This window comes from Neolamprologus brichardi, chromosome 11 (assembly GCF_056152115.1).
Source record: "Neolamprologus brichardi isolate AB-2024 chromosome 11, ASM5615211v1, whole genome shotgun sequence".
In the NCBI taxonomy this organism is placed as follows: Eukaryota; Metazoa; Chordata; class Actinopteri; order Cichliformes; family Cichlidae; genus Neolamprologus; species Neolamprologus brichardi.
Genome location: NC_142114.1, coordinates 15,244,600 through 15,257,512, shown reverse-complemented (window position 1 = coordinate 15,257,512; position 12,913 = coordinate 15,244,600). Strand labels below are relative to the sequence as shown.

Sequence of the window (12,913 nt, the reverse complement as noted above, 5' to 3'; positions counted from 1 at the left end):
CAATAGCTCCTTTGCTATAGCATGTGTATGCGGGCACCGCAGAGGTAATCGCTGAGGACAGTGAGAGGGAGTTCCCACAGTTTCGCCCTGAGCCACGTTGTGTCACGAGACAAGCTCCACCTGCATATTTGCACTCCTGCATTTTAAAAACCCTCATGAGACACAAACAGGAACATAACTACACGGCAAAGTGAAATGATCAGAAGGTAAACAGTGAAATCAAACAGCTGGAGGATGACAAACTTGACATGTTAAGTTTATTGTTTTTCTTTTTCAGCATGCCTGCAGTAGGGCGTCCTGAGGAGGATTAAATCCTGCTGTGGGACATGCGTACAGAAACATGAAGCCCAAACATCAACTTTATGCTGAGCATAAACGGCATTTAAATTCACATGAAACATATCCGGCATGTCCTTCATTTCCTTTCCTTTTCGCCTTTCCTAAAAATCTACAGGTTCAAAAGAAGTACGGTGATTAGATTTCTTAGAGCAACCTGTTTGTTCAATAACGTTCTCCAATAACAGCGTAGATGGTGGAAAGAAGACAAGGAAAGTGTGATGGACTGCTAAAAATATGTCACAGAAGTGGTCATAAACCAGCTCTGGCTTTACTCTTTGCACAGTAAGCTGAGAGCTTGTGATCTGAGCCCTCTTGAAGAATGCAAATTTGTAGTTAAATTACTGAGAAGTGGGACCGTCTTCTTTTCAGCTGAATCCAAATGCACAACAAGGCAACTTTGGCGTGGCGCAGCATGGAAAAATACCCTTGTCAGACACATAAAGGAGGGGGCTAATGAAGTGTGAGATGTCACAGTTTTTGTAAATTGAGGCCTCATAACAAGGTCCAGGCTATCAGACAAACTCACAGTGTAACATATAGGATATCATTCAAACATACTGCTATTATTTTCATTAGTAGTCTTATTGATTAGCAGTGCATTGATATTTGGCATTATGTAAACATCTTAAAGTTTCACTACTAACTTCTTCATGCACTAAAGCTTCCAATACAATCACTGTGTACTGTATCAAATGTATATAAACACACACAATGTACTGCATTAACAGATTATGTAATAAAACATCTCAACACAGCCATGCGTAATACTCATTCTCATCTCTTTCACACTCACACACTTTCACTCTTCACAGAAAAGCTTAAACATTTAGCTCAATTGCTACTAAGTCACTCTTCTCTAGTTTGGCTAACAAATATGTACCGTAATGATTACAATAGAACAGGTTAAAAAATCTCTATAAAGCTTTTAAAATACACAATGTGCAATATAAGATGAGAATGCTATCGTTGGCTAAGGCCACAGAGAATTTGGTATAAAATACATTAATTTCTGTTGCTAACGATATAAATAACACATCTAAAAGGCTATTTAAAAAAAATCTAACAAGTCTTTGACATATACCAAATTATCACATGTGACCCTAGAGCAGGGTCAAATCCAAATACTGCCCCCCTGGCTTGGTCATGAGAGCAGGTAGTGACATAAGAGGAGCCTCACTTGAGCTGCACTGACCAATCAGACTGCTGCTCAGGAGGGAAACAGACTCTGCAGGATTCTGCGGAGAGAAGAAGAACAAGGGTGAGGAAAGAATTTTAGCCCCCAACAACAACAAAAAAAGAGCACCTGCACCAGACATTACCCATCACCTTCTCAATCACCTAAAGGCTAAAGCTGTTATTACCCATCTATTACACTACCTCATTGCGACAGCACCATCTGACCGTCGACTAAGCCCCGCCCCCTTAGGTATTGTTGCAATTGTTCTGTAAAGTAATTTTACTCTTCAGCAGGCCAGTTTCGCAGCAGACATTTTGGCGTGAAGCAGCAGGTAATCACAAATGTCTGATAAAGGGCGTTAATATATATAAGATTACAGTGAACCTGGTTCTGCCAGAAGATTCTTCCTGCAAAAAGGGAGTTTTTCCTTCTCACTGTTGCCAAGCGCTTGCCCTTAGGTGTGTTGTTGCAGTTTTCTTCTGTTATTGTAGGGTCTTTACCGTTTCATTTTTATTAGTTTCTGTGTTCTTTTTAGTGTTTCTAATTATCATTTATCAGGTGGAAAATTCTAGAAGCTCAGAACAAGCGTTACAATAAAAACACATGACTCACAGTCAAGTGGATATCGCAGTCTCACTAAACATCTGTGTCATTACCTCCTCAGGATTAATGCATTCAAAAAGAAATTGAGCATAAAGTACAAAATGCTATTTTAGTTAGTTTTAGGGGGAGTTTTGAGAGGGGAGGGAGGTAAGTTTTTTTTTTAAATTTAGTTTAACTATATACATTTTCATACCTAGTTTTTTTTTTTCGTTTTACATACCCATAATATCCTTGTATTGATGTATGAAACATTAAAAAAATGTATCTTTAATACTGCAATGTAACACCTAAAAATGAGGACTTATTACTGGTTCTCTGGGTATGAGAACGAGGAGTTTCTTGCGCCCGCTATTTGACTTTCACGCTGGACCATGCCTGTACAGTCAGAGGGGAGAGGGTTCAGTGGACGGTCAGTCGGCTATGTGGTGCTCAGTGTTTTCATTAAAGACTTCACGAGTGGACAGAAAAAAAGTTAAACAGACGCCATGTGAAAACCCATGAAATACCTAAAAACCAAGAGATTTCCTCCAATCATTTAACCCAGTCAAAAGGAAATACCTGAAAATTCCCCATTTATGTGGAAAATGGTGCCCTGTAAGCCCTGGTGACCAGTAAAACCACAGCTACAACACCTTCTCTAAATTAAATCCCCCTGACTGATCCCTCAGCCAATCCTTACCTGCCACCTGCCTCAGACACCTTAAATACACACCCATTCTTTGGGCTGCGTAAGCAATGTCCTGGTCGGGTCATGAGTGTGCACGGGCCCGTGGGCGTGCATGAAAGCATCCTCGGGAGCATACTGTGGCATGAGGAAGGGGGAGGAATGACAGAGATGGGGGCTGAGACACATGTAGCCATAGACACTAATCTAAAGGCCTTTAAAATACAGAAAACAAAACCCAGTCTGTCTCAATATATTGCTTAAAGTAGTCCTTATCATGTCATAATTTATCTTCGCACTCTTTCAGGTTTAAATAAGATCCGAGATTCTCCAGTTCAAGTTGAAGCAAGCAGCAATCCGTGTGTGACAGAACAGGGAGAGGAGACAGGATAAACTAGTTTGATAGCCTCTGGGCAAACACAGTGGATGCCTGACAATATACACCCATAATACGAGGAGATTTGAATACAACACTTTGGATCCTACAGTGAGGTATGAGAGCTCTGAAGGCACAGAAAATCTCCATTATAGGAACTACATTAATAAAATGTTAAGTGCACGGTGCATTTGAAGGACGCCACCACTTACCTGGTAACCCTGCACTGCATTTATGAGCTCTTTGACTCCGTTGCTGTTGTAGGTCAGACCGGGCATACGCACCAGGCCTCCCGGCGAGGCAATGGAGGAGGGGGAGGGGAAGAAACCTAAGGTGTTAGGTGAGCCAGGTGGACTGGAAAAGAAAAAAAAAAGAAAACAACAAGAAGGGAAAAAGGAGAGAGACTGTTATCCTACGTACAAAACCAGCATAAACATGTATCTTCTCAGAAAACACAACGCATGCAGCAGGATTCAGGAAAAACAAGACTGGGAGTAACTCTGGGTGTTGTCTTTGAGTGAGCTGCTCTCTCAGTCTCTGATGGCTCACCAAAGAGAACCAGAGGTCAATGCTTGTTTACCAAGTACTTTGATAACACAGACTTCAGTCATTAACTACCCTTGCCCCAGCCTTTCTCCTTGGCAGTACATAATTCAACCAAGTACAAAATGCTCCACCTCTGTAAAACTATTTTTGATTGATGCTATGCAGGCTATGCTATGCTATGCTAAGAATGAAGAAGATTAAGCGTGGATAGCAGTTCCACATTTCTTATGCACATCCTGAACTTTTGCAGGGCTTTATGAGAGAATTATAAATATATGAATCACTCAAGTCCAACGCTCAGTCTTTAACCTGCCGGCCTTGCAGTACAAGGTGTGCATATCTTTATGAATAAAGCAAGTAAATAAGTGTCCAGCAGCTCTACACGGGCAGCTCCCTAAACCAAATGGACTATTTTCATTCACAGGGGTATGCCAGGACCGGGGAATCCCCGTCTTATGTGCTACATGTGAGAAATGGCAGCTCTGCCTGGATCTGAGAGTTTGTGTGAGAGCAACTTCACCCATCAGTAAACAACCCACAAGTAAACACCACCCGGCAGCCTTGGCTTAGCGTCGGTTGGCTCGTAAATGTCTTTATAGAAATTCAGGAGTGGTTGATTTAATGTGAGAAAGGAAGATTACTTAATGGGAGAAACACAACAGTAAGCTCTCACAAAGCATCAAGGATATTTCAGGTAAATGTGTACATATTTACAGATTTTCAGCTGGAACAAGGTGAATTCCTTTTTGAGTTCACAAGATTTTCAGAAAGCTTGACCTCTGTCAAGGTCACTGAGATTTGAACTCATCTGAGATTTTTAGTAGATATTACTGATATTACTACTTATATTATGAGAGGTAAAAACTGTGAGAATTCCTGCACACTGTTAAAACAATAACTTTCTGTGACGTTTATGCAAACTAATCATACAAATCAAAACGTTTCAAACAGATAAAATCAAATAATAATTTCGGCAATGAAGAGAGTTTTCCCTTTGGACCTTCCTCTAACATACCTCTCACCTATTCACCAATGCAAATATTTAATATTTAAACATTTTCACAAGCTGAGCCATTTAATCTCTGATTCAATAAATCCCTTCATCTGTAAATACCACTGTTTACCTGGGGTAGTAGGCTGCGTAGTTCATGTATAGCTGAGCTGAGGCGGGGTAGTAGGCATGTCCTGGTGGTAGGGGGCGAGGAGCCAGGACCACCTGCCCAATGGGAGGGTAGAGAGCAGCAGCAGCCTCTGGAGGCAGGACAGGTGGAGCAGGTGTGAAGGAATAAGATGGTGGCGATAAACCTGGCGAGGAGGAGAGGGAGAGGTAAAAGATTTTTAACCAGACAAACACTGACACGCGTGAACAGAGACATGGTGGAGAAGTCTGCAAGGTCATTGTTTGTTTTTTGGAGAGGTGCTCATGCAAATCTACAAACAATGACCCTCCACAACATCACTCAGCACCTGACACACTTTGAATGTATGCACGTGGCAAACAATGAAAGCGTCAGCGTATTGTACACTATGCTGGACCACCGATGGGCCTGTAACCTGTATGTTTCATTATTTCAGTATTTTATTATCACCTCTGTGTAATTTCAGAGCAGGTAAGATGCTTTTAATTCACTCGACAGTTGTCAGTGTTTAGCAGCATCTACTGTATTATACTTTCTCATATGCATTCATGCAAAAAGCCTTCCAAGTATTAAATATTAGCAAAACGAGAGCCACAGTGCTGTCAGAGAACAGAGACACTGTCTAAATGCAGGGGACAGTGCCGCCTGAGCACTTTATCCTCCTTGCATGGTGATTCTGGTAGTTCCTGCAGTCTGTGTATGCATTTTCAACATTTAATTTCATCTCATCATGGACCCTTTTTAAAACCTGCATGTCTAGCCTTGAATCCCTGTGTTGTGTCCCTTTCACTCATGTGAACTATTTCATATTAAACGGCTCATAACCATTAGACGTGTTATAATCCTCTCTTTTTGAAAACTAAGAGTCCACATTTAAGTCGAAGGACTGCACACACAGAGATCAATGCACCATCTACGCACCAGCGTTCAGATATGCCCACAACTTTTACACAGCTCCTGATTGGACAAGCACAGGAAATGCACACACCAGAGGTGTGCCAGGCCATTGAGGCCTAATCCCACAACCACCTCTACTCATCTGATAAGATTAGAGAGATGTAAGCCATTTTTGATGTTTTATGAAGATAGCTGGAATCAAACTGTCTTGCTTACACTTTCCCAACCCTTTCAGATTTTTATGAAATACTTCAGCAGTGTAAGAGAGTGGAATTTATGAGATCGACAAACATGCCACTAAAAACAAACTACAGTATTTTCATCTAAATGTGTGAACACAGTCAACAACTGAAAAAAAGGATGGTTACCCCATTAGGTTTATTAGGTCATGCAGATGGGTAATTTAATCACACTAAATTACAAAGAGGTGACACACTCACATACACCGACACAAACTCTCAGACACACAGTTTTCGATCCTCCTGGTTAGACCAGATTTCCTCATCCTCCCACAGTTTGAGATTGGAGAAAAACCCAGCAACCCTGCACAAGGCAGGAGCCCACCTACCCTGCAGTCCCGAAGCAACCCAGCTCCCAGCAGCACTTACGTCTTGACTTACATGGCGGCGGGCTGAGCCCTGTCCCACTCCTGCTCCGGGTGTGTGTGTGTGTATGCGTGTGCGAGAGCGAGCCTCCCATCAGCACGAGGCCCATCTCCTCTGCGCTGCAGGGAAACACCTCCACGTAGCGGCTGTTTGCCCCACGCTGGCTGGACATTACATGCTTGTGAAGCCGCTGCGAAGCTTGGAGCGCTCGCTCAGCTGATGTCATCTGGATGAAGCAGTCACCTGACGGACGACCCTGAAAGCGGAGACGAATCAGAGATTACTCCGCAACACCTGTAAATTTGTGCTAGAAAGCATGTGAGTCAATGGGTGTGTCAGTGTGGGTGCTGCATGTACCTGCTGGTTGAGGACCATGTGGACTCCATGCGGTCTGATATCCTGTGTAAACTCGCCCAAGAAGGTGAGGATGTCCTCTATGCTCGCCGTGTACGGCAGCCCTCTCAGCCGCAGGCAGTCTCTCACTCCACCAGGAGGGGGCAGAAGAGACACCGTGGGCAGCACAGGAATCAGAGGGGCAGGGGCCACGGAGATCAGAGGGGTTGAGGAGTACCTGTTTAGCACCTAAGACACAGTATCATATTACATACCCTGCCTAAAGCAAAAACCTACTGAGTGCGCAGTGAAGTTTTAGGAAACCCTTTCTCCTCTAGTACTGACAGGTAAAAGTCACTAACCATAACTCAAAAGCAAACATCTCAAGCAGAAAAAAGCCCAAGTCCAAGCTGTGTTTAAATATGACGCAACGTCAGACAGGAGCTGGCGTGGTGCCAACAGGACACCAGCGTGTTTGCATTTCTGGAGAGGACCAATAAAGCTCGCAAGTGTCTCACACACACACACACCACAAAAGGCCTCTGCATAGAAATGTAGGTGGACTGTCTGCTTATCAGTCCAGAAAGATAAGAAAATGAATGCCATGAGACATGAAGAGCAGTGGAGCACACAAAGAGCGAAAGAAAGTTCAAAAGAGAAAGGAGCAGCTAGAATAACCGTTTGTAGGGAAACATGCACACACAGTCCACCTTGTTTTACTGGTCCCCACCCATGAGCTTCTCTCCTATAATGCCTACAACTGCCTGAGAAAATAAGAAACACACCCTCGCGTTGTCACTCTTTGCTGCTGTGGCCAAATAAACAAACAGTTTTTCTCCTCTAAAACCTACAAGTGAGCACACCATCAAGCACATTTCACTCCACCGCACACCGTAAAACAAAGCAAAGAAACACCCCGGCGTACCTGCTGCACCTCTGCTGCCGTACTCTTAAAAAGCTCGATATATCTTTTCCCCAGGATTTCCTTGTGTTTCCTCAAGGCGCACTGAGCATGTTCTTCACAGGCAAATAAAACAAACGCGTCGCCGGTGGGACGTCCATCTGGGTAGCGAACAAACAGGATGCCATCCTTTCCCCCGCTGACGGGACACGTCTCTTTAAGTTCATCCTCTGGCGAGAAGAAGGCGAGCACCTGCTCGTGCGTGGCGGTGAAAGGGAGGCCTCGCATCCTCACTATGATCTGGTCCTCGCGGGACAGGAACATTGCTACCTCATGAGACGTACCTGACACAGAGAGAATGACACGGGCAAGCCCGTTCAACTAGTGTTAGTTGGCCTCCTTCTTCTTCTGCAATTGATAAGAGTGATGCTAAATCTGACTTTTCAAGCCTCTGTGATTTTGAGTAATAGTCTAAATCTCTCATCTGTATGATGATAAACTTTAGCTTTACGTAATGAGGTCACTTCTGGTTTCTGGGAGGCGTTCATCATGTGAGTAAAATTAATATTCAGGTCAAATGACCTGAATAGCTCATCACTGAGCTGTGCCTTGTTGACAAACTTATTGCCCTTCATAAAATGCTGTGTTGCCATTAAATGGTATCACTGAGTCATAACTAACAGCTTTTTGTGCTAATAATAATTTTCCTTTTAAGATTACAAGTGGCATGAAGGAAAAATCCCAATGGACCTGGAGACATTTACAAAGGTCCTGAAACATTTTCAACTCCTAAAAATAATTATTACTAAATACATGAATTCAAGCTCATATAAGAAGTTGCTGACGAATTACTAAAATAGCACCATAAAAGATCTCAAAGACTTCAAAAGTCCTCTTTTTCAACTCAGTTTCACTATATACATACATAAACCAGGCGGCTGCACTTAAGCTAACAGATATATGAACTTCCCACCTCCTGCTATCTTCAGGAAGTCTTCTCCTGTTGCTTTATAAACCTGCCGATAGAGGGGAACAATGTTTAGTGATGGGACAATAATTTGGTGATGTGGCTGATTCTACTGTGTCCAGACGCCTTACCTCAATATATCTATTCCCCATGTGGTGTTTGTGTCTCTGCAACGCCAGCTCTCTGTGTTCCTCGCTCACAAAGCGAACCAGAGCTTCTCCATTCCTCCTCCCTTGAGCATTCAGGCACAACGCAACCCCTCCTCTAAAGAGCACAGCATTTGAAGGGGGTTATAAAGCCTCTTTGAAAACCTCTGTCAGCAGCAGCTTTCTGGGTGTCATCAGTGATTAAAAAAAGAGATGATAAACAGTGTAAAAATGTGCGCCTTTAAAGATGTCAGCAACGTACTTGGCGATGTTGAGGCCTCTGAAGAATCGAGCGATATCCTGGTCAGAAGACTGCCACGGCAATCCTCTGGCTCGGATCACCGTGTTGTCGCACACTTTCTCCATTTTACTGCTGCACACACACACACACACACACACACACAGGTATTATTACAGTGGATTATCAGGGAACAAAAACAACGTGTATCTTTAATAAATGTTACTCACCAAGTGCCGCTCTCGAACTTCTCACTAACTCTCTCGGGGTTCGAAAACGTGTGGCCTGCAACAGCAAAGTGACAGAGTCACCATGATAACACACAAAGTAATCAAGCTGAGACAGTTTTTAAAAGGCAAAGCAAATGGTTAAAGTCTAAATCAGGAAAGACCTTACATTTCTTTCCTTTCTTAATTACCGGTTTGTTAAGTGGCACGCTCAAAAGTAGTACTATGAATCTTGGATCATCCATTTTTGGGGGGGGAAATGATTAACAGTTATCCTCAAAAGAGGTTCTAATTGATTTTATAGTTTAGTTCACAGCAAGGTTTTACTTAAAGTAACACAGTTTTGGAACTCATTAGTAGTAAATCGATTTACTGATGTGTTTGCTAACATTACTCTGTAATGTACGTGGTACTTACAAAATGGCTCGGATAGCAGTGCCAGGACAACGCTGGACATAACCTGAAGCTGCTGTGTGGCTACTTCTGCAGGCAAAGGGACCGATGGATCCGGTGTGGCAGAGGGGTCCCACATGGTGGGCACATCAACAGGTATACTAAGAGCTGAGGAGGAGGTGGTTAAGGAGCACAAGCAAGGGAGCGACAGTGTTATTAATCATGAATGCATCATGGTCCAGCAGGATTGGAGGTTTGTTTTCTTCTTTTTTTTCCTCTCTCTCATTTCCTAAGTCCATTTTCAATTTAGTTGGAGTTGTATGCTTTGGGTGGAGCCCACTCTCTCAGCTTTCTTCTACACCTGCTCTGAATCAACCTGGAGTATTAAAAGGCAGGATATCCGCAAGATCGCTACACCGATCATCATGGCCGTAACCAGGCCCTCTTTGGTAACTTTGAGTTCCATTTAACCAGGAGGTTCATCTGTATTTAGAGTTGCCAGCACTAAATTTTTTTTCCCCAAATCATGACAGAATACACAGGTGTGTGAAAAAATGAAAAAAGTGAAAACAGAACAGCAATACACTCACATGTTTTTCTTCCTGTACCTGTGTGTGTGTGTGTGTGTGTGTGTGTGTGTGTGTGTGTGTGTGTGTGTGTGTGTGTGTGTGTGTGTATGGGGTTGGTCCTGTTGGGTAAACACACACTCTTTCACTAAGGGCTTAGTAAGGTGCTGCCACTCTTTCCTTATTTGCATTTCAAAACCTTTATCCCTACAGCCAACAGCTTAATGCGCGTGTGTTGTGGATTTTTGAAGGTAATGCAATGCACAGTATGAGAAAGAACCAATCAATAGGATCAAATCAATCGAGCAAAAAAATACAAATGTCTGGAAATCCATGACTTAGACGGCGTAAACGGGCAACAGGACATGAAATGTTAATGTAAACAGATGACGTGTTAAAAGGATACACTCCGCCATGGTGTGGACATTCAGAGCTTTGAGGTCAGGAGCGGGGAAGTGCTTCTTGAACTCCTTCCGAAGGTCAAAGAAAGAGTAGAAACAGTCTGGGACCAGGATGTTCTGGAGAGGAATACAGTGTGAGTGAAAGGCCCATCAGCAGCTGCTGTTTTTATTGCTGTGAAACTCATGTTTGCACAGGCCACAAGAGCATGCACTGCCTACTTCTTGTATCATTAACACACAGTTTGAAGGCACTCGGGAGACATTTCATGAGCATCATTGTGTGCCTGTCTTTTATGTGCACGAGTGTGCGGTATGCGCATGGGCGTGTGCCACCGCAGTGGCTTCTCCTGTAGATCAACTTTCAGTGTTAACATTAAAGTTTAGCGAGCAGTGCGGTGCTGACACAACACAGCCCTCTGAGAGCGTCGAAGGCTCCCGCAGCAGTGAGTGAGTGAAACATCCGCCCTGGCTGCTAGGCGTGTTCCCCCGCCCCGCTCACCTTGCTCGCGGCCTCGGGGTGAATCACTTGGCGGATGTGGAGCTGCCCGTCTGTACACAAACACACCGACGTGCCTGCGCCCGCGCTGTTCACCTCATTTGTCAGTTGCAGATGAAACTGTAAAAACATTTAGAGGTATGGACTTTAATACAGCTGCTTTAACCAGTGCTGTAACTGTAATTAATAATCAATAAATGGCCTATTAATGGCTTTCTGGCTACTTTGAAGACATTACCATGTTTAAAGCTTTATCAACGCTCGGTGCTTTGTACACACAGTCTGCTCCAGATCCATTCTCCTGTTCCACGCTCTCCTCCACCACATCCTCCTCCTCTTTTTCTTCTGTCAAGTCTGAGAGGTCAGGCTTTATGAGGAGCTCATTCACCTTGCCCAACTGGTTCAGAGAGGAAAAAAACAAGTCAGCCTTGAAACAGCCAGCCTAGCTAGAAACTCAGAGGCTTTGGAACAATATAATAAAACCAGCGTGAAATATGTGTGTTTGTTACATAGATATTATCACAGTGGAAAGCAGCAAAGGAGCAATTTAAACGTCTTACACATAAGGCAGAAGGTTTTTTGTAATTAAAGCGAACAATGATTTCTGAACAGGTGCGTGTAATCAGGAATCCCACAAAAATCCCCCTGGCACACTTTTTTTCCCTATTAATATTGGTCTGACATCATGTATCGCTGTTTGCAGTCCACCTGTCCACTCCTTTGAACACCACATTTCCTGCTTTGGAGTCACGATGATTAGCAAGTAAGAACAAGCAGCCTACAAGTGAGTTTTTACCTTTTTGTTCTTTACATCCACGAGCTGCCAAACCAACTGCACGAGCTCCTTCTCGTCAGACCCCAGGAGATCTCCGCTCGCGCCAGATGTGGCGGTGAAAACCACCACCAGGTAGTCTACCTGCGCCGTCATCTGAATTTTAAAAAAAGAACCGCAAACACACAGAAAACTAATCTAATACTAAACGAGACTAAAAGGGACTGAAGATCAGCGGGATGTGAGACGCGAGCAGGACGCGGGAGGTAGAAACGCCTTTACTCTGACACCTGAGCGCAAAGGTGAGCCCGTAAATCCAAAGTTTTGTCGCCTGTGAGATTTTATGTGAAGCCTCCCGCAGTCACCATCGCGAAGCAATGGCTGAACGCTCACCGCTTTTGTAGGGAAGCTACCTGTGCGACCACGTGACCCCTTTACCTGGCCCCTCCCTCTTTCAGGTGGTTCAAAGTTTAGTACGTGGCAGCTCACGCAGGACAGAAAAGGTAATAAATGGTTATTAGTATAAAAAATAAATAAATAATAATAACAATAATAATAACAAATTTGAAGTATATACACTTTAGTTACTATGTAGTCAATTATTAAAAATAATTTCATAAATAGTAAATGTCTCTATAACAATTCAATAATTCGAATTGTAGTCTTTTTTTTTTTAAAAAAAGAAATATTTTGTCTTTTAAGGGAATTGACAATAATAATAATAATAATAATAATAATAATAATAATAATAATAATAAGAAGAAGAAGAAGAAGAAGAAGAAGAAGAAGAGAAAATGAGTGTGAGAAAAAAATCTAATTTTTTGCTGAAATACAGAAAGAAAAATCAGTGAAATCAGTTAAAAAAAATACTACTACAGACCAAGTGGAGCTATCATGTTATTAAATCATAAAGTTATTAAATTATGATTTTCTGATATGATTAACTGATTTAAACTTTTTTAAATACAAAATAAAATGTCTTACAACAGAAAAAATATCCCTCAGAACACTTTTCAACTTTTTTCTCTCCTAAATCTAAATCGAAGCAAATATAAATTTTCCAACTATATTTCTCATACCAACAACAACTATTACTACTACTAATAATAATAATAATCATTTATTTA

At 42.6% G+C, this 12,913-nt stretch overlaps 1 protein-coding gene across 3 annotated transcripts; it reads right to left on the bottom strand.

Moving 5' to 3' along the window:
• Window positions 1-240: 240 nt before the first annotated feature.
• esrp1 (epithelial splicing regulatory protein 1) lies at window positions 241-12,150 on the bottom strand. Of its 3 annotated transcripts, none has more exons than XM_035912358.2 (16): window positions 11,811-12,150; window positions 11,253-11,411; window positions 11,018-11,134; window positions 10,524-10,635; window positions 9,576-9,719; window positions 9,162-9,216; window positions 8,956-9,066; window positions 8,679-8,811; window positions 8,554-8,596; window positions 7,605-7,924; window positions 6,704-6,928; window positions 6,350-6,602; window positions 4,830-5,010; window positions 3,372-3,513; window positions 2,832-2,921; window positions 241-1,574 (listed from the first exon to the last, which is right to left on the bottom strand). In XM_035912358.2, the coding sequence occupies exons 1-16, from the start codon at window positions 11,940-11,942 to the stop codon at window positions 1,440-1,442; spliced, it is 2,352 nt and encodes a 783-aa protein (XP_035768251.2). In that variant the 5' UTR covers window positions 11,943-12,150; the 3' UTR covers window positions 241-1,439. The 3 variants fall into 3 exon arrangements, with proteins under 3 accessions (XP_035768251.2, XP_035768252.2, XP_087704311.1); XM_035912359.2 differs by having other exon boundaries at window positions 1,440-1,574; window positions 2,799-2,921; XM_087848185.1 differs by having other exon boundaries at window positions 1,440-1,574; window positions 2,799-2,921; window positions 6,362-6,602.
• Between the last annotated feature and the right edge of the window lie 763 nt (window positions 12,151-12,913).